The sequence below is a fragment of the Triturus cristatus genome, chromosome 10 (genome assembly GCF_964204655.1).
Source record: "Triturus cristatus chromosome 10, aTriCri1.1, whole genome shotgun sequence".
In the NCBI taxonomy this organism is placed as follows: domain Eukaryota; kingdom Metazoa; phylum Chordata; class Amphibia; order Caudata; family Salamandridae; genus Triturus; species Triturus cristatus.
Window position 1 is genome coordinate 1,167,576,720 of NC_140593.1, and position 21,862 is coordinate 1,167,598,581.

Here is a 21,862-nt window from a genome sequence, read left to right on the forward strand (position 1 = left end):
ATACAGTTTCTCTGCACAGAGGTGATATATATTAGAACACACACACAATGGTGATGAATTCCTGAAAACATGTAGGTCCAAGACACCTGATTAAACAGCAGTACTAGTACAGATATGTAAGCAGTAATGTGCATATTCTAAATGAAATACAGCAAATGTCACACTAAGGTACCTTTGGAGAGAGTTTTAGGGTTCCCTGGACAATTGGGCAATACATTTATGAAGAGAGTGGGAACATAGGTAGGTATTTACCCATGATCCTTTAAAGAAAAATGAGAATAAAGGGACAGATTTATCAATACTTTGCACTGGTACAAAGTCATAAAAGTGGTACTAAACAGCACAGAGTGTTGATAAAATATTTACTTTCCGTCACAAAATGTCTTTTACCACTGTGCGCTGCTTTGTGCGTCTAGGGCTCATTCCATTGGTGGTACATAGGGATTTCATCGCTACCTCCCATGGTTTCTTATGGAAAACCCTATCTACTGGCAATGGTAGACAAGACACTACATCAAAAAATAAGACCTCTTATGAGGAATGTTAGATGTCTCACCATTAACAAATAGACACGGCTTGCTTTAAAATGTATAAATAAATGTTGCATCAAAATTGTGAGACCCTGAAAAAGTGTGGGGCATAGGGAATACTGACCCACCTGTTCCATTTTCTGGCAGGTCTGGAATGCCCCATATCCCCATAACATTTCCTTTATTCATTGAATTCTTGGCAACTCAATATATCATCTGTAGAGCAGCTGATGTTCTCTCATATTATACCATAATGCTGTCCATTAAATAGATTTTCTGATATTGTGATTTCTGAAAATCAGAAAATAATAGAATCCCATCAGTTAATAATGCAATTGGTGAATATAGTAATTTGAAAGGGTATGACATTAATTTGGGCAAGGACAAGGGTTGCCTAAGACCCTAGATAGAGTGTAAGGACTGTCTGCAAATATGACTTTTCCCTGGGCACAATTCTGAATTATCTAATGTGAACTCCACTTGTTGAGTAGAATATTTAGTTGCCTTCAGAGATGGCAGATCAAAACTTTATTGATAGCCAATAGAAGAGGTCTGTCATTTCATTCCTACAACTTGACTGAATCTCCAAACAGAATTTCTGCTATAATGATTTAACCCCTTTTGGAATGGGAAATAACTGTGAGGACTGGGATTTACTGGGCAGGATTCTGCGTGAAATTCACATTTATTACAGGGAGGTGGTAGGGTAGGACAATGCCTGGGGTGTGTAGAATGCCTTGGCAGACAGTTAAGATGGGTCTAGGGAACAGCTCCAGGCTGCAATGAAGCCCATTATCCAAAGAGATTTAACTGGTCAGGTTGCTTCAGTTGGTAAAATGAGGTCTGCTGTGTCCAGACCTGGGAACTCTGAAGGTGGTAAAACTTCCAAACTGATACTTTTGTGTATTATGGAATTGCAAATAGGAGTTCGACCTCATACAATTTGTAATCAGAGTCTAAACCCTTTTTTTTTTTAAATTAAAGTTTGATGGTATATTGAACTTTTCTTAAAAAAACAGTGCCATCTGAGGAGTTGATTTGGCTAGTTAAAGGCAAATATTATTCATACTAGAATATAAAACTTTTGGAGGATATTTTGTTATCCCAACAGGATAAAAGCAGTGTTCTTCAGGACTTGAATTTTCATTATCTTTAATGACAATCTGACCGAAAAGTCTGTTTTTGGAGTAAATTGAGAATACTTGAGACAGTTCTTTCAAACTATATAAATAGAAAAGTCAGCCGTATTTCGGGGCCAGGATGTATAATTATATATTAGCCAGTCATAAAAAAGACTTCTTCTGGATTCTATGTAAACTGTAGAAATAATTTTAATTTGTACACTAGTAGTAAAGACCTTGTAGGCTCATGCATGTTATGACCTAAGGGACAAATCTGTATTATATCACAATAAGGCGCCTGTATTGGAAGCTACAAAATCTTCATCGCATGCAAAATAATGTATCTATTAGAAGTCACCGATGTTGCAGTGCTGCTGTAACTGACTGTTTATAAAGGCCCTACTTTTTCCCAAAAATTAGGTTCACCATTTGCTCTTCCATGGGTATGGTAAACATTCATGTTTTCATTTTCACAAGCAAATCTACTCTCCATTTCTGCATGAAAATTGTATCAAGGTGAAGACATAAAAGACTCCACCCATCCAGTGAAGTGTGAAGCTACTACTAGTAACTTTTCTCCTGTTGGTGGAAACATCCAACACCGAGATGGCGATCTCCCTATGAGAAAGTATAGAGACATTTAATTTCATTTATACTTTAAAAAATGTTTTAAATAGTAAAATGTTAACTCATTAAGTTAAATATGTACTTAACAAATGATGTAAATATAATAATTCAATTATTATGCATTTTTATACAATGATTATTTAAAAAATCCACTCTTACTTACATTTTTATTTAATTTTTAATATAGATAGTTTAAAGGTACGTATTTTATTAATTTTATCTTTCTTTCTCTCTCTCGCACACGCACACACACCTGCGCACACACAGACATGCACACACTCACTGATATAAACTTAACATTTCAGTCATTTAATTAATTGAACAATACTTTCAGAGGGTTGTTATTTTAATTCCATGCCTCAATTGTATTCTATGGGAGTGTCTTGCAGTACCAGAGGTTAACCATGTGTACAGAAAGTGGCAGCCAGACTCATCCTGGACCTTTCCAAAAGGTCACTCATCACCCCCTACTTCAGAGATCACCACTGGCTCCCCAACCAGAAGAGATGCAGGTTCAAGATCCTCATCCTCACCTACAAGGCCCTACATGATTCCACATCAACCATTGACTGAAATTCCATCCACCCTCCAGAAACCTGCGTTCCTCCTCATTCGCCCTCACCCACATCCTCCACATCTTTCAAAGCTGTAGTGGTGACCGTATTTTCTCCTATATCGCCGCCAAGACCTGGGACAACCAAACCCTCCACCTCCAAATATTACCCTCCCTAAAGGACTTTAGGAAGAGACTCAAGACTTGGCTCTTTGATGGAGTCACTGCATCCTCAGCACCCAGATTCCCCTATGAGTGACAGTGCTCCGCTTTACAAATGCTATTGATATTGGTGCTTGACTTACTCCAAGGTTGGTTTTGTTCTGGTACTTTTAAGGTGTTAGTAGCTTGAGAAGAATATTTTATAAATTGAAATAGTCTTATTCTTTTCTGGGTCTGTCTTTGTGTGCTTTATATTAGAACATTTTTTCAAACTCTTCCTTAATTTTCAATTTCCCTACCACTTCCCTTGCTCCCTCCAACATTTACTAATAAATATATACTTATGTGTATGGAATCCACCACCAGAGTGGCGGAGGATATGTGCATAGAAAAGTTATGAGAGGCAGAGTCTGTAGGGTTGTGAATTGCACTTTGTAAAACGTGAGTAGTACTATAGATACTACAAAATGTTATTTGTGAATCAGGTTTGTATTGGTATCCTCTTCCAAAACTGTCTTATTAGGAAGTGTATGACACAGAAGTCCTCTAAAGAGGGTGTGTGAAAGAAACATTTATATCCATGTGGGTAGCCAGGTTCTGGATAAGGAATTAATATAAGTGTAAGCCTTGCCCCCTAACATCTCCCCTTGTCACCAGGTGTTGTTGACTTGTCAAATATTGTCAAGTCACATTAATCCTTGATCCTTGAAGAGTATCACAAAAACAAATGTGCAGTCTGTATTGAAGAAATGTGAAGAATTAATGTATTAACATCATGTATACATTTTGGTAACACTACATTATTATTATTAATGTTATTATTATTATTATTAATATTGCTGCTGTTGTTCAAGAGCAATTATTGTTAAAGGGAAGGAAAATAATAATATCCATAATAAATATAATAATAATATTAATAATAATAATAATAATAATAATAATAATAATAATATTAATAATAATAATAATAATTGTTGTGTTATTGTTAATTTGTTATTATAATATACTGCTACTATTACTACAATTAGCACCAGTTAGGTTTAATTCACAATGTATAATATAAAACGCAAATGCATGTTAAAAACACACATAAGTACTTGTAAAAATCATTTGAGAATTATAGAGTCAGTACAAAGGGGAATCACCATCCACTGCAGAACAGACCATGAACTGCCAAAATGGCAGTAGAAATGACACTCTTGATGCTCAATTATACCGCTTTTTATTAGGTAACCATATCTTATCCAATATAAGTTTTTCATATGGACATTGCCACATGATCTTCATTCAAATGTGATTTATGGCCTGCATTGGGAGTTTAGATTTGAAAAACAAAAACAAAACAAAAACATCTGCTGACTGACCACATCACCCTCTTGAATGCAATTGACGTGACCACCATGTAAGCGTTGTTCCAAGCCAGGCACTATTGATATGGAGCTGACATCAAGGAGCCATTGTCATGGAATCCCTCTTGTGCAGGCAGAAGTGGGATTCACTTTTCATTTTTTCAGATCAGGCTTCTCCAGCAGCCTCAGAAATATTTTTGGCTTTGTTTATGATCAACCTTTGTTGTCATTACTGTAAAAGTGATCCAATGGGATCATTTTCCTTAATTTTGTATCTGTGCTCTGGGGGTCACTCTGACCCCTGAACATTAAATTCAATGTGGGAGGTATGATGGGAAAGGGGAGAATCACCACTTTCTAAAGGTATCTCTGCCTAGTTATTCCCTGTTTGTGAATCATCCTCAGAGGGTGATCCTCAAGCAGGGATCCACACCACTAGACACAAGTGATTCATTTGTTTTGGGGGGGGCATAGACCATAGACCTTTTCTCAACCCCCCTCCCCATGGGCACAGTCAGTGTTTTTTCCCAGGGGGGCAGAAAGCTTACTAGATGCCAGGGAAGTGAATAGAGTGAAAAAAGGGATGGGGACAGCCCCTGGCAAAGGTACATGCTTGCATCCTAAAGGAGGTCAATTTATTAATTTTACCATGCCGGGGAGGCAGATTTGGAGACTTTCTCTGAATATCTTTCCCGGGTAGTAGACAACTCATTAGACACCAGGGCGTTTCTTTTTCATAAAAGGAAAAAGGGTTGGAGGCGGTCCATCCTGGCATATGGACATACCTCCTATCAATCAGGGGAAATATAGTATTTCTGTCTCTCCTGGAGGCAGATTGGAGGGTCTGACCCCACACAAGATAGTCACAAGCACCCTTTGCACCAGGATTATTATTATTTCTTAAATGTCAGGGTTACCCACCCTGGCATAGGTTCATGTCTCCAACCCAAAGGGACTTTCAGGTCTCCTAAGAGGCATGTGATAGGAACAGATCAAGCTAGGGATCAGCGCAAGTCAATATGGTCTTTGCATGGTCCCTGGTTTAATCTGTTGCTGTTGTGGGTGTTAGGCCCAGCAAAGCAGGTGGGGCAAAATTTATATTGGAACAGGTATGGAAATCCTGAGTGGTACGAAATGTTTGGAACCACTCATATTTCAGAATTTTCTCTCATACAAATGAGATGAAAATGTATGTATTTATGTGTTTTGTGAGGTCTGAGGGTAGGAAAACATCATGGGATCCATGCAGAACATACTACGCTGGACTCCCCTGTTTATTTTGTTTCCAGAAATGTCTGGGCTTGGTAGGTTTTCCTGGGTGATGGCCAAGGCCATGAAGTAAATGCTCAGCTACCCACCTTGGAAAAAAGGGTGGAAAAATGTGTTCTATCCATGTTGTGTTTTGGGGCTTTTCCTGTTCAGGGTGCTAAATTCGCCAACTTCTTGGCATGGTCCTTGGTCATGCCCACTGGACGTATGTACTCAGAAGGCAGCCTATGGCCATCATCTGCATTCCTTCAGAGCCAAGTTATGCTTTTCCGACTCTCTGTACAGAATATATTTATCAATCATGCTCTGTACCCAGCCATCTTGCCCTCATAGACCAAGGCATGGCTGTAGGACCAACCTGGCAATCACTAAGCACAGCATGTGTCGTTTGGACAAAGACTGATTTTAGCTCCCCTGTCTCCGCGGTCAGCAGGGCACATCTTCAGCAATGCTGCTATCTGTACCTATAGCAAAGGGCCTATGACTACAATATGCAGCTAGGACACCTGCCGTAAGCTATCTTGCAGAAGACATGTTTGCCAAAACAAACTAAATTTATGTACGTGTTGGCGATTTTCTCAGTTCCCTCCAAAGGAATTTACAAACCCTTGATATCTTTAGAGTCCCCAGTATGATGGAAAATTGGACACAAATTTGGCATGGATACCTTTAGTGGACAAACAATTATAGATGTTTAAGCATGAACATCATCTTGGACAGCAAGCTTTCAATGAAGAAACAGGTAAGCGCAGTCTCATCTGCCTGCTTCCACACCCATGCATGCTCCCCAAGATCTTAAGGCGGCTCTCAATCAACACCTGAAGGACCATCATGCAGGCCCTTGTCACCAGCAGGCTGGACTACTGGAACACACTTTTTTTTTTAAACATATTTTATTGATTTTATACATCAGGCAATAAACCAGAAGACATTAGCCAATATAGTCACATGTCGACATGGGAAGTCTCAGAATAAATAACCGCATAAGCATATATTATAGCAGTGCCTCAAGGTTACAACTGTTCAACAGCTGACACATATCAAAGATAGATAACCACATCTGTACATTCACCATCAGCCTGAGTTCAACATGACCTCAACTCAATTGGTTACATAACGTTATATATCCGGTCCATGTGACAGTCTCTGATAACTGTGTCACTTCCATTGAAAAAAAAAAAAGAACTAAACATTCTCAACCCCCCTTTCCCACCCTCCCCATAGGCTCAGCTTAAATCTTATACGTGTAGTAGACCCATTCCAATACAACAGAATCCTGGTAACCCAATACATCATATTAGAACAGCATCTATCATTTCACTGGAAAGACATACTTCAGCCCAGACTGTCCCTGGCTACTGGAACACACTCTACATAGGAATCACCGCATGCCTCCTGAAGAGCCTACAGACAAAAAAAGAAATCAGTGGCAATACTCATCCTCAACCTTCCCAGATGGAACCACATCACACCACACCTCAAGAAGCCACCCTGGCTCCCGATCCGGAAGAGATGGCATTTCAAGATGCTGACCAACACATACAAAGCCATGCACAATGAAGTTTCAGCATACATCAACAAATTCATGACCTCCCTCCAACTGACCAGACACTTACGATCTGCCACCGTATTTCTCGCAGATGCCCCTCTGGATCTGCTGAAGCAACAGCGGAGGATGCTCCTTCTCAAACCTAGTGTCCAAGGCTTGGAACAACCTTCCCCTGCACATCAGGACCACCTCATTGCTCTGGGAATTCAGGAAAGGACTCAAGACCCGGCTGTTCAAATGGATGGATCACCACGAAGCAGTTAGCAACTCCATTGCCTTTAGAACCTCATGGGTGATTTGCCATGCTTTATAACTTGTGATAGATTGATTGATTGATGAACTTCCAAAAACCTCCCAAAAAAGGGCTTAGCAATAGGGAAGGAAAACCCTAGTTATCAAGTGATTAATCCTGACAGCAACTCAGCAAAACTACAAAGCTTTCAGAGGAGGTGTTGTGGCACAGGGAGGCAGAGATCTCAAAATATGACAGGCGGTCATTTTGACATCAGCTACCCTGGTGGGACAGGGGGCTGCCCATCAATTCAAAAATAAGTCTCTTTGTCTTGATAACTGTCTTTTAAATTGTATACATTTAGTTTCCAAAAACAATCAGGACAAATCCTTCTAGCAAATGTGGTTTCTGCATTTTTGTAACCTGTAGCGTATTTTGTGTTTAAAATTTGGATGTCCTACACTCAGCCCAAGTCTGCAGTTTACTATGGTGAAAAAGAGCTCCAAATCCCAAAGCGAAGACAATGAAGACAGAGAAGTGCTGTAAAAAGGAGCTGCTCACCCTGTTACTCAAATATGTAATAGCCAGCAGAGATCACAAGGTAAATACAAGGTACTGCTGTGGTTTCAAGATAGGCTTCTACTTCTCTAGAGTAGGCTTGGTGGGAGCAGTGGTCCAATGGGCCCCTGAGTAGATGGACTTCAAGTTGGGGGAGGTTTCTAATGAGGTGATGACAGGCCATGTGGTTAGCATGCTTCTTTGGTTAATATCAGGAGACATTTGGCAATGACTATTGGGTCCAGTTGCTCGTTGAAGTTCCTGTAAATGACAGTGATTTTGTTGCTGTAGGATCGAGAGAGATTATTACAGAGTTCCTGCGAATGGGGGATCAAGTTGAAAATGGCTGCTGGGGAGGTGAAATGTTGTACAATGGTGAAGATTCCCTCACTTCTGTTGGTGCTAAGATTGATGTAGTTCGCCAGAGTAGCACATTTGGTGGTGCAGATCATTTATTAGTAGTGTCCCACCATATATTTGAATGTGTCCCTCTCTGAACTGATCTGTTTCATTCACCATTTATGCTCTAGTTGTTTGCAGTGGTGTTTCATCAGTCTGTGTTCTTCCACGTATCAACTGGTTTGGGGTCTACATCTTGTATTGCTGTGTATGGGGGGCAGGAAGTCAGCATAGCAGGAGAGCCAATTGTTGAAATTCTTGATGGCTTTGGGGAGACTGTTGCTGTGTTCGGTTTGTGGGTTTGCTAGTTGTCTCTGATGTTGTCAATTAGTGTTTTCAGTTGGGGTTGGAGTAGCCTTATTTCAGGTCACCGTGTAGGATGTAATTGCTATCATAAAGTGAGTGGTATGATGAGGTTCATGATGGTGTTGCTGAAGTTGGTGCATGGTTCTGGTGGTCTGTAGATGAGAGTGCCACTTAGGGTGAAGTTGGCTATGATGTGCAGCTTGAACGATAGGTGTTCCATGTTGAAGGAGGACGTGTCCACAGTGGTGGTGCAGCTGATGATGTTCTTGTGGCTGATGGCTATTCTGCCTCTAAACTTATGAAATCTGCCATGTCTAGTGATCTTGTAGCCAAGGAGTATGCCTATAGTGATGTCGGGTCTCCATGCATTATTCAGCCAGGCTTCCATGAGGAAAAGTCAGTCTAGAGTGTGTTTCTGCAGAAGGTCCCGGATCTCTGTGGTGTGTTTGTTGAGTGAGCAGGTGTTGAGGAGCATGCATGTGAGTGCGGAGTGTTGTGGGAGTGGATGCAGAACTGTGTGTGTGTGAGAGGGGTGATGGATGCTGTTGGTGTGGGTACGGTGGGTGCTGGGTGGGAGTAATAGTATGGAAATGCGCAGGAGCACATGACAATGCTCCCGCTGTGCTGTGTGTGTTTTGTTTTAAAGAGTTTTGTATAGTGCAAACTAGATGAGCAGATATCAGGTATCATAGCGCTTTACATGAGCACCAGTTTTGTTACAGATGGACACATTCATGTTTGTTAGGAACGGGGAAATGAAATGATTTGCCCAGAATCACAGGATGTTGAGTGTCGTTGCCGAGACTCAAACCCAGTTACCCAGCTTCGAGGTCAACCTCTCTAGCCATAAGTTGCAGTGAGGCAGCATTGCATTGAGTGCCACCCGTGGTTGAGGGCATGCAGGGTCACAGAGGGGTAGCCGTGAAAGGGAGAGTGCCAGGGTTCCTGGTGATGGGAATGGTCTAGGAGCAGATGGGCACAGATGGGTTTGCCTTTGGCAGAGCATGCCAGAAGGAGGAAATATTTGCAAAGCAAACACAAAGAGATGATGGATGGAGTGCTGAAACTTTTCAAACACTCAACAGTCACAGATCTGGGTTGAATCCATTATCGTTCTTTAGCTCACTTCACCACCTCAGTTCAGACCCAGCTATATGCAAATCAGTCTTGACCCTGTTCCTCATGGGAACAGTCCAGCCTGAACTGCCAAGCCAGGTCTTCCCTGAATGGGAAACAAGCATCCTGGGACCGGTTTCAGGGTAACACCCCTCTTCATCCAGGCTAGCTTGAATCCAGTGGCAAAGTAAGCAAGGGACCCATGTCTGGGCATACCGTGACAACTTAGGGCAAATGAAGCAAACAGAAAGAATGTTTGCATTGTCCAGCATTCCATCCATCAATTGTTTCTTCTGCATATGTCGCACTTAGTGGGAAGGGTATGCCCAGACGTGTTCACTACACCACTGGATTCAAGCTAGCCTGGCTGATGAAGGGTGATGCCCTGAAACCGGTCCCAGGATGTTTGTTTCCGGTCCATGGAGGGCCTGGCTTGGCAGTTCGGGCTGAACTGTTCCCACAAGGAACAGGGTCAAGACTGATTTGCAGATGGCTGGGTCTAGACTGGGGTGGTGTGGTGAGCAAAAGAATGATGGATTAAACCCAGATCCTTGTGACTGGGGTGAATCTTTGCATTGTCCAGTATTCCATCCATCAATTGATTCTTTTGGAAATATTTGCAAGTCATAAACAATTTGATATTCTTCAGACTGCAACTGCTGCTAAGAATGTATCTCTCTGCGAAATGCTTGCAGCAGGCAAAGGCTAAAGAGGAATGCTTCAAAGCTCTATCTGTAGGTAATGCATTTTATCATTTGTGTTGGGTTTTTTGCGTAGTAGAGACATCAGAGTCTTCCCCGTCATCTGAAGCTGTCGGCAGACATGCACTAATAAGTGTTCTGGTCACATGCTTCCATGCCAGGTAATCCAATGTGAATCCACCCATGAAGTATGAGCAGAAAAAAGCACAATACTTGGAGAAGGTGATGTGATTCCTGCTCCTTCAAGGGACGCACTGATGGTGATACAGGCAGAGCCTTTACTCCTTTGTTGGAGGATCTACTTCTCGAGTAGCAAAAAAAGGTCTTCACAGTGAGATATACATGTGAAACAGAGAGAGTTTGGATGCTCGGGAGTACAGGAATGCAAATACAAAGGGGCCCCCCTGCTAACAAATATATTTCCTAAGGCAGGGATAATCTGATCAGGTTTAAAGAAATCTTAGGCAACTCTTCATTTACACCAGATCTAATACATCATAACACATTGAGGGCACATGATACAGTAACCAGAGGGACATATAAATAGATATCAAATGTATTAAATTTAATATTCAGAAATGTAAGAATGTATAAATAGCTCATATGTCATCTAAAATACCTCAAAACATTACATATCTCAATTATTTCAGCCATACAATCTCTCATACCCTCTCATGCATCCACAACATACATTGAGCTGTTTGTACATGCTTAAAGTATATATTAAGCACCATATTTATATAATTGTAATCAATTTGATATCTGTTCATCTGTCCTCTCTGGTTATTGTTTCATGTGCCTTTAGTTGTGTTATGATGTATTAGTTCTGGTGTAAATGAAGAGTTGCCTAAGATTTATTTAAAGTTGCTCAAAATCATAACACACGCAGACTGAGCACTATTATAGAGAAGGATTTACTGGATTGTACGAGACATACCTGGAGGGAGCTCTCATTTACTTAGACCAACATCCCCTAAGTGTGCACCTGAAAGAGGAATTGTTCACATTGGTGCCAATGTCAGATTATGTTCTGGGCTGACTTTACATCTGAGAAAGGAAAGGAACATATTTAATGGCACTGGGGAGATTTAAGGGGCATATCTACAAGGCGGCAATATAAAATTATCGCCGCTTTTGCAGCCGTTCTCGGCCGAAAATCGGCGGTAATTTTACCACTATATTAGCAAGGTCACGCTATCGCGTGAAACCTTGCCTTAGCGCCTGAATTCCTAACGCCCATCTTTGCATCTATAATGAGATGCAAAGTGGGCATTCCTCCCCAGGATAACGGGAGAAATGTCGCTAAGCGACCTTTCTCCTATTATCAAGCCTCACGCAAAGCAGCATAGCGACAAGAAAAGTAGCGATAACCTCTGTTATCGCTACTTTCCTTACGCCTGCTTTGAAACTGACTTAGCCATGTAAGGTGGATATCATGGCTAAGTATGTGAGGCCCTATCAGCAAGCTATCGCCTGACTTCGTGGGATTATCGCTGGGTTTCCAGCGATAATCTCACGTTTGGCAGTTAGCGCTAGGATTTTTATCGCTTTTGAGCTAAGCGTTGCTAAGAGCACGCTATCTCAGCGATAAAAATCCACGCTAGCCGACGATAATTATCCTAGCGCTAAGTGCGCTTAGCGATAATTATCGCCGGTTGTTGCTGATATGCCCCTTAATGTGGAGCGACATACTTGTCATATCTGAGATAAAAAAGAAAACATAGGGGCATATTGACAAGGAACAGGGACAATTAACGCTAAAGGTGCTTAGTGTTAATTTTTTTAACGCCTGCTATCGCTGGATAATATCACCTGGTTATCACGTTATTAACAACGCTAACTGCCTAGGCGATAAAAAATCCAGCGATAGCGGCATTTTGGGAGGTTATCGCTGGTAATGCAGCGATAAAACTACAAGGATAGGGATATCCTTGTTGATAGCCCATGGTGGATTTAGCCATGTAATCCACCTCAAATTGGATTACATGGCTAAGTCTGAAAATTAGCAGACGTAAAAAAGCAGCGTTAACTGTGGTTAGCGCTGCTTTTTTTGTCTCTAACAGGGGTAGCGTGAAGCTTGATAATAGGAGAAATGTCGCTTAGCGACATTTCTCCTATTATTTTGCTCTGGAAAGCCCACTTTGCATCTCATTAGAGATGCAAAGGGAAGCGTAGTGTAAAAGGGTGCTAACATGCGATTTTGCATGTTAGCACCCGGCTGTTGATAGGGCGATATTTTTATCTCCGCTTCTTTGGCTTTTAAAGCCAAAAAAGCGGAGATAAAGCCCTTGTTAATATGCCCCATAGATAGCACAGTTTAACACATTGGATACTTTAGCTCCACAATTCCTTTCCTTGTTACAAAGCTTGGGGGCATATTATCAAGCACGGCGTTAAAATGATCGCCGCTTTAGCGGCAGAAAACTGCCGCTAAAGCGGCGATAATGGGCTTGATAATATGCAGCAGAGAATTCCAATAGAAGTCCATGTTGACACCAGAACATGGCCTTCTATGGCAATTCTCAAGGGCATATCACCAAGCCCATTATCGCCGCTTTAGCGGCGATTTTCTGCCGCTAAAGCGGCGATCATTTTAACGCCGTTTCTTGATAATATGCCCCTTGGTGAGTTAAGCACTCACTTCTGACATCTGCTGTGATTCAGACGTTCAAACGAATCCTTGGCAACATAACTCTGCCTTTCATTCCTCTAATGTCACTGGAAAACATTGGGTCCCTTGGGTACATTGGGTGATGGTAACCCTGCTATTTGCAGTATTTAGAAGCATCAGAAGAGTGGTGTTAAGCTTTAAATGCAAGCAATTTTTTTTTTTAAATTCGTGCAAAGGGGCAGTCCCTCACCAAGGGCTGAACTCAATCACCTCCAACAAGTGGTGGTGATGGTCTTTTGCACTGATGCACTGTCCAAAATATAAACTGTTGAAAGAGGACTCATTTCAACCTTTCAGATGTGCAATTTGTTAAAATGTTGTATTGTGAAATTAACATTATCATTTACATGCCAACATAGTCATTTTAACAATGAACAAATGACAGTACGTCTTTTTTAGTGTTTCAGACATGAAATGAATCTCACTTCAACATTCAAATAGATTAAGATTTGTTAACGAATTTTACGTTACGAAAAAGTGTGAATTAGTTCCATTAACATATGCACGTTTCCTAAGGGTGTGCACAATTTTTATTGCACCTGAAAAATGTGCAACATTTTTGAATTTTGCACACATTTTTTGCAGCGGAGCAAATAGTTTTTCGCAGAAAGGGCCATATGTAGGTAATTTCTATTTACCGATTCCTAAATACCGAATTTTACCGATTCGGTATTTAAGAATCGGTAAATAGAATGTAGGTAAAAAATCGGTAAATTTTACCGATTCAGTAATATTCATTATTACCGATTCGGTATTTAGCGAATCGGTAATAAGGCATACCTTCCCATTCATTCCTATGGGCCTGGAGGCCCGTAGGAATGAATGGGAAGCCATTCACAATTACCGATTCGGTAAATACCGAATCGGTAATAGGGGGAGCATATTCAAGGGTGGCAGGGTGTCACATTGACACCCTGTTGCACCCCTGAATCGTGCATGTGTGCACATGTGGCGCACATACATGCCCTAAGGGCATGTATGTCTGCCACATGGCACTTTTAAAAAAGCACAAAAGTGCTTTTGAAAAGGTATTCGGTATTTACCACCAACTTGTAGTTGGTGGTAAATAACGAATCCTTAAACCAAAAATGCACTCACTTGAGTGCTCCCTACATAGGATTTAAGGATTCGGTAATTTACCGATTCGGTATTTTACCGATTTCTTAAAATACCGAATCGGTAAATTACCGAATCCTTCAATCCAGCCTCCTACATCTCAAAGGGCTAAATACCGGTCCGTAACAGAAAATTTACCGATTTTCAGCCGTTACCGACCGGTATTAGCCCACCTACATATGGCCCAAAGTGTCCTGCAGGAGGAGACTGTCTGGAAGAGACATCATCTCCTGATGCTCGTTCGCATGCGACTTTTAATCGTGAAGTATACCCTCATATTCAGATTTCACTCGGTATCGCAGGAGATTACTTCGATGAAACATTGCATTGATTTCACACAATTTCACCCAAAAAATCCCAATTTTGTTGGAGAGAGAGCTGTCTCTGCAGTGCATGGCATGTCACGCCATTAGGTCTCAGTTGAGAGATATCTACTTACTTTTCGCAGCGCCTGGGAGCAGGGGGTTCTGTAAATAAAAAGTTGGTAGAAGGGAAAACTGTCTCAAGGTGAACAGAAGCCAGAATCCCAAACACCACATCTCCACCCCTGGAGTATGCCTGGATGTTTGATGTGGGGAGCCCGCAGGAGGCTGACTGGTCCTTGGATGGAACAACGTGCACGTTGGCCACAAAGAGTGCCAATAAATGTATTCTTGATAGGAAAGTAGCAAACTTTGAAACTTCTTGGAAATCAAAGTCATTTTTTCTCTGGAAGGAGTTGAAACAGGGCTAGAAAAAGAAATACATGTGTAAATTAGGAATTCTTAGCCTGGCCCAAATGTTGTTTTAAACAATTCTGATTAAAGAAGCATTAACCTACCATACAGGAAAACAAAACAGTAGTAAACAATAGCAAAGAATGGTAAACTATGATGAGAAACAAATCCCAGGAGACTGTTCAAATAAAGCAGGCTGTTTTAGGTCCCGCGTTAGCCAAGAATTGTTCATGCTACTTTAATTTAGTATTTGACCTAGATTTGTTAACATTTTGTGTTATGCGTGCCACTTTTTTTGCAGTCAAGTCCCAAAATGCATTGCGGAATGAAAAAAGCAAGGCAAAGCCTGGTTTGCAAGGCTTTGTGCGACTTTGAAAAAAAAAAGTAACACAAGGCACAATTGCATACTTAGGGGCAGATTTACTACTTCTGGCGCATCTCCGCTAATCAGCAGGGATGCGCCAGAAGAGTTGCGATGCATCTGCCCACCTGTGCGCCACCACTGATGCGCCGCATTTACAATGCGGCGCGCCGTGGCGCATGGATGGGCAGCCGCGTGTCGCATCCCCCCGTGGAAAGGCGGCGCATTGCTGGAGTTGCGTCGCAAGCGCAATGCAGCTCCAGCAAGGCTCGGGATGCCCCTATCCCTAACATGCTGCGTCAATCCTTACGCCTGCTTCAAGCAGGCGTAGGGTTTTGACGCATCTTGGCCGTAAAAGTGACTGAGTGAAATCTTGTAGATTTCACTCAGCCACTCTTCGGAGGCGTTCCTGCACCGGAACGCCCCCCTCTGTGCAGGAACGCCCACATGTGGTGCAGGGCTTTACAACGTGACGCATCTCCCTAGATGCACCATGTTGTAAATAGCCCGCAGCATGGCGCTGGCTTTGCTCCGCCGCTGCGTCACAAAAGTGATGCAATGGCGGCGCAAATCTGGCGTAAGGGGCTTGTAAATTTGCCCCCTAGTGTCCGGGAGGTGTTACATAGATAGAGCATGGCCATTCTGTGCATCCACCCATGTATTTCACTATAGTCTGTAAACCAAACTGGTGCACCTACCTTAGGCTGGCGAAATATCTATTTCTTGTCATTACTACCTCTTTGCATGTGCGCTGCATTGTGCAGCACATCTGCAAAGAGGAATAAGCCGAGAAGAATAACTTTTGCACAGGAAGCTATCCCTTCTCGCACAAATACTGTCATGACCACAACACAGGCACGCTTGTGTCATAGCTCAAGGGTGCCTGCATTAGTGCTAGGACCCCACAAGTGCACCAGTGGAAAGAGAGAACAGATGTTCACCATATCTTATTAAATATGGTGCATTTCTGTTCTCTTCCTTTCATACAACGAAGCACAATTTCCCTTGTTCAAAACCGTAATGAACATGGGCTATAATGTACTTACTGGCCCTTCAGCCAGCCCTCTTCATCCATTGGTCTGTTACTGTGTCATTCCGGTTTTCTTCTGCCCACCGCAGCACACAGACTGGGGCAGGAGGTCAGCCCACTCCAGTCACTGGCTGACTTCACTGTGAGTGATGGCATTTTGCCCTTTCAAAATGTATTTCCCTCTAGTAGCAGGGACTACTATGGTAATATCTGCTTTTTGAGACCAGAAAATAGCTTTGCTTTTAACCAGTGATTTGTTTAATATTAGTGAGGGTCCAGTAGCTCCATGACCAAATTGCATTTAGATTTCACCCACTAAGCAAGAGCTGCAAAAACACTTTTTTGCTGATAGAATTGTATTTTACATGAGAAGATACCTGCCTACTATGACAATCCCCCATCAGTTCTATGTAAGTACTCAGCTCTGCATTATTTTCTCTGCACATCACGCTTTTGAAAGTAGTTATAAAATAGTGATAAACAGAATACATGCAGCAAATCCCACTGGGCAGCCAAAGTTCTAGAGCAGGGTTTTGAGAGTTTGGGAACACGTTAAGTTTTAGGGGCATTTAAACAAGAGAGATATCCCCGCTTTTTCGGCACATAGCACCAAAAAAGCGGCGATTTAAGTATCGCATTATTTACAAGTACATGCAAAAATGCTTTAGCGCGTTTTTCCTTGACTTAGCAGCCGTTTTTCCTCCACTTTGCATGTCAGCGATAAATATCGCTAATGACATGCAAAGTAGGCGTTCCTTTCCATTACTCCATGGAAATCCTCGCTGACACGGCATCACGATATTTACAAGCCTCAAGCAAACCCACGATGCGATAAAATAAACTGCGCTAACCGTGGTTATCGCAGGTATGTAATGCCTGGTTTAAAATTTACTTATGATGGCAGGTGGATAGCCAGGTTAGGTCCACGCTTGCCTATTATTAAGCTTCACATTAGCGCACTCCCAATATCGCTGGATTCCTCACGCTAATCACCGCTATCGCTGGATTTACATCGCCTCGGTAAAAAGCATTGATTATACGCCACTAACTCGGTGCGGTAAACCAGCGATACACGGCGATACAGAAAAATGCGCTAAGCGTGTTTCGCGATACTTATCGCATTCTGTTGATGATATGCCCCTCAAAGTTTTTAGGTATTCTCAGACTCCTCTTTGACCCCTTCTCACCTTGCACACATAGGTTTTCTCCTGTTAAGAGAAGAAGTAAATCGCCTATTGAAAGGTGAATTGGTGGGTGAAATAAAAATGGAGTTTCTCCGTGGGGAAAATATTTCCATGGAGAAAAAAAGAAGAAAAAACTTCCTTGCACAAAGTTGATAGCTTTTTACCAGGCATATTTGGTACAGCCTGTAGCTAAATATTCATGTTGACCTGCCCTGATTAATTTGATCTGTTTGAGAGCTTTAGGGAAAGCCTGGTGGCGTAGAACAGAAAACCCATGAAATAATGCTTTGCAAGTATATTTTTGAAAAAGAATATCTTTTTCTGAGCATGTGCACCTGACATTTCACATGCTCATCGAAATCCAATTGCCTTCAGAGGAGACATCACAATTAAAACTAAGCCTGGACGAAGCACTACGCTACGCTCACGTAGTTTGTGAAATTTGCGCTACTTCGCACTACGCAAATTGCACGTAGCACAGTGCAAACACGCGTAGCGTTGCGTAGTGCAGCGGTCATTTTTGCTTGCTCGCGGTCCTCAACGTCAAGTTGGCGACTGCGAGCAAGCAAAATGACATCCCGGCGAGACTTTTTCTTCGTTTGCGATTAGCAACATCAAGTTGGCGATCGCGAGCATGGAAAATAAACCTCCCGGCGAGATTCTCAACGCGGGGAGGTCAGGTTTCTCATTGCGAGTGGTCGCGTATGCTCGCGACCGCTCGCGATGAGAAACTACCAGTTCGCGTTGAGAAAGCTGCCGCTCTAGTAAAAATCTACTCGAGCGGCAGAAAACTACAGCTCGCACTGTGCAAGATGCCGTTTTCAATGATTGCACAGTGCCGGATGCTTGTCCGCACTGTGCAATCATTGAAAACGGCATCTTGCACAGTGCGAACAGGGTACTATGCAGTTCGCGAAGTGCTACGCGTAGCTTGCGTAGTGCAAAGTGCACTTTGCGTAGCTATGCGTAGCGCTACTTCACGAACTACGCCCAGGGTTAATTAAAACTCTTCAGAAGCCACAGATATCTCCAACCTACCTGGTACAAACCTCAAGGTTGGCTGTCGGCCTTCGACCAGTGGAGTCCATCCCTCTGCTGCCCTGGTGCACCCGCGGACTAGCAACCATACTCTAAATAAGGATGCTAGTCCTAAAAGTCCGCATTAATTCACTCAACTGGTTTGGTTGGGACACTACAGGCCAACTAAATTCAGCCGTATGCTTCCAAACAACACAAGCAAACAGATAAATCCATTTGATTATGCATAAAGAAAAAATAATAACCTTTTGTGGACTTGCGATATATCAATACACATTTTTGTCTATCTGTCCCTCAACTTAAATCCTCCCTCTACTGATTTTTTCCCAAAATTCAGGAGCTGTCTTGAACTATGAGTAAGACCTTTTTTTCAGACTGCTCATAAGTTTAGCTCCACAAACTATCACCTACAACCTCATTCTTCAAAAAGTCACATTGCTACCAGAAGGACATGACAAGGTCTCAGTGATCACGTGGTGTCCTCTCTCCCATTACCAAACGCAGCATCATCTGGTGCTTTGAAGCTTCAAGGAAAACTCCATAAAATGCCAGAGTTCATTCAAGTACTCAAGTCCAAATATCAGCGTGCTGATGGCGTTTCATTGTCCACCTGACATGCCTCAAAGCCAAGTTAGCCGAACAAAACATCTGCATTGATTTTATTAACCCCCCATTATTTAAGCTTGTAGGGAACACGTCCTGAAATGTTCACATCATTTACGTATGTTCATCCCAAGCTTCACCCTCGTGATAGTTTTTACTTCACTTCTGGGCTTTTTCCAGGAGGTGGAATCACATGGACCAACAAGCTCCTCAGTGCTGATGACCCCCGATAATGAGGACTCTAGGCGCTTCATCTGTGATGGAGAACGGTCCTCACGAGCATCCTTCTCTCCAGGTGTGCATGGCTGCATGCTCCAGGCTTAGCTCAAGGGAGGTGCAGCCAGGCGTGTGTAGCGGGGACCTCACAATACAGTTATCACAGCTGCAATGTACGCGGGAGTGTCCAACACTAATATTATCTTACAGTAGATATCTATATGTCTAGCTGTGTGTGCGCGCGTGTGTTTTAAGTACATTTATTTCCACAGTTAATAAAAACCATTGCAATTCCACATTATAAAAAAAAAAAAAGATAAAACAAATACAATCTCTACATTTTCCAACACATATTTAAATTCAATCTAAAATAATAAAAATCTTCCAGATTAAGATTTTCATTATACCATTTTAGTCACTTTGATAAGTTTTACAATAAAAGCAATGTAATTGTGTGCATTTCATACTATCGAGTGACACCAGGATAAGTTTAAAAACAGGTTCCTGCATCCTTATCTCCACCTCTATCATAAATTTCACCAAATTGCAGTTTAGCCGCAGATCGTCGGGGGAGAAACGTGCGCGCGTGTGTGCGTGTGCGTGTGTGCGTGTGTGTGTCGTCACTATGTACTGTTCATAATCAATAAATGATTGTGAATAAAAGCACAAGCCTGGAAATGAGAACATAATGCAACAACAATGAGGTTATGACAACATTGGAATGGTTCAACAATTATGGCAAATGTATATTGATATATCTATTGAGTTAAATCAAACTATAAAATGTATGATGCAAAGATCCTTGCTTGACCAGCTTCAAAAACTCAAATTTCTGTATTTTCGTTAGCACCAGCGTGACAAAAGCCGACTACACAGCACGCCTTTTAGCTTGTAAAGAAAGGAGCCTCGGTGCTGAGAAGTTACCTGTTACCATGGCCGGTGCGCTGGATCCCCCTCAGGGTGTTTGTTTCTGATGTCATCCTCCAGAGAGGGGATATTCTATTGGTGGGCATTGACGTGCAGGCTGTGGTGAGCGAGTGCTTGGAAGTCTGGTCCTCAAGGCACCACAGTGAGGTGTGTGCGATCAGGAGAGGGGGTGCCTTGGTCTTGGAATAAGTCACCAGAGCCTTATGCATGGATTCCTACTGCCGCGCATATGAGTGTCTTCTAATATTAGACCAAGTATGAAGGTGTTTTGCCAGACACCAGCCACCCCACCCCCTGATTCCAACCATACACCCTATAGCTTTGAATATTGTTAAATATACTGGGAGTTATGCAGATCATTGACTTACTATGCAAAATGATGTTATGTAATGTCCAACCTGCTCACACGTGTCCTTCTAACTCTAGGCGATACTAGCTATTTCACAGGGAGGGTGAAAGTGTGTATGAGGAGAAAAGGCGCACACGAAGCACACAAACCCAGCACAAGGTGACCCAAGGTTACGTTAGGTTGGACTCTTTCAAAGCCCCTATAAACCCATCATTTTACTTGGAATCAAGTTAGTCATCAAAACATGAACTCTCTTATATAACCCAGTGATTAGTGAGTGGTGCTCTGCAGATCTCTGGGCACGGTCGTGCTGATGGGCCTAGCAGCGGCACATTAACTCATTTCTGGCTTAGTTTGTGGCACAAGAAACTGATGGGCAGACATTGTGGCACATACCTTCGAGGGGCATCACAGTAACCAGTACAAGATGAACATGGATTGTGCTTCGAGGGGCACATGAGTTTTCAAGGGCGATGAATGTCATTTGGTATCTTTATAAAATGGGTAAGATATTTATCCTGGGACATGACCAGTTGTCTGCAGAGCTTTCTCTCTTCCTACTGAACACAGGCAGCGCTGCTGCTATGGTCCCAGAAAGCTCACACAATTGCAGCAGATGAATTCTGTGTAGGGTGTCTTGAAATAGCTGTAGAGCACAATTTCCCCTTGTGGACTTTCTCTATGGCGTATTGCATTTAATCAGTATGTATAGAAAGCATCTGGTTCCCAATACATCATTTTAGTCTTATTTCTTTACATTGTGCATGTAATGCTAGCAATTAAGATGATATGTGCAAGGGATGCAGAGGTGGGTGCATGTCCCGTACATTCACACTGCATCAAAGCATCTGATATTAGCATTACTGTGTGAGTGTCTCCATGTGGGTGGGTGGGTGGATCAGCGGTAGCGCCTCCATTTGTGAGTGGCAGCCTTCTGGGGTCATGCCCAACTTTGATTTCGGGGTGTTAAACTTCTTTGGTCCTTCAATCTAGTTTTCAGTTTCAGTTTCTCTTCGTGTTCTTGGCACAGTTTAGCCTCCTTGGGGGTCGCAGTCGGTATCTGAAGTTGTTTCAGGGTTTCTATCATGTTGGCCAGGTGCCTGTTGGGCCGGAAGGTTTTGTTCTGAGCGAAATCTCTGCACTGAGGGCAGGGGAAGTCTGTCTGCAGCCCCTCCGAGT

At 42.4% G+C, this 21,862-nt stretch overlaps 1 protein-coding gene across 1 annotated transcript in view; it reads right to left on the minus strand.

Annotated features, from left to right (window-relative positions):
* Positions 1-18,677, minus strand: part of LOC146796865 (extracellular calcium-sensing receptor-like) — an 80,660-nt gene extending 61,983 nt beyond the window's left edge. Inside the window, exons 1-2 of the mRNA XM_085631403.1 lie at positions 18,600-18,677; positions 14,699-14,988 (exon numbers count right to left, since the gene is read on the minus strand). Of these exons, the coding sequence (XP_085487529.1) occupies positions 14,699-14,988; positions 18,600-18,677 (368 nt within the window). The remainder of the gene's footprint in view (positions 1-14,698; positions 14,989-18,599) is intronic.
* Between the last annotated feature and the right edge of the window lie 3,185 nt (positions 18,678-21,862).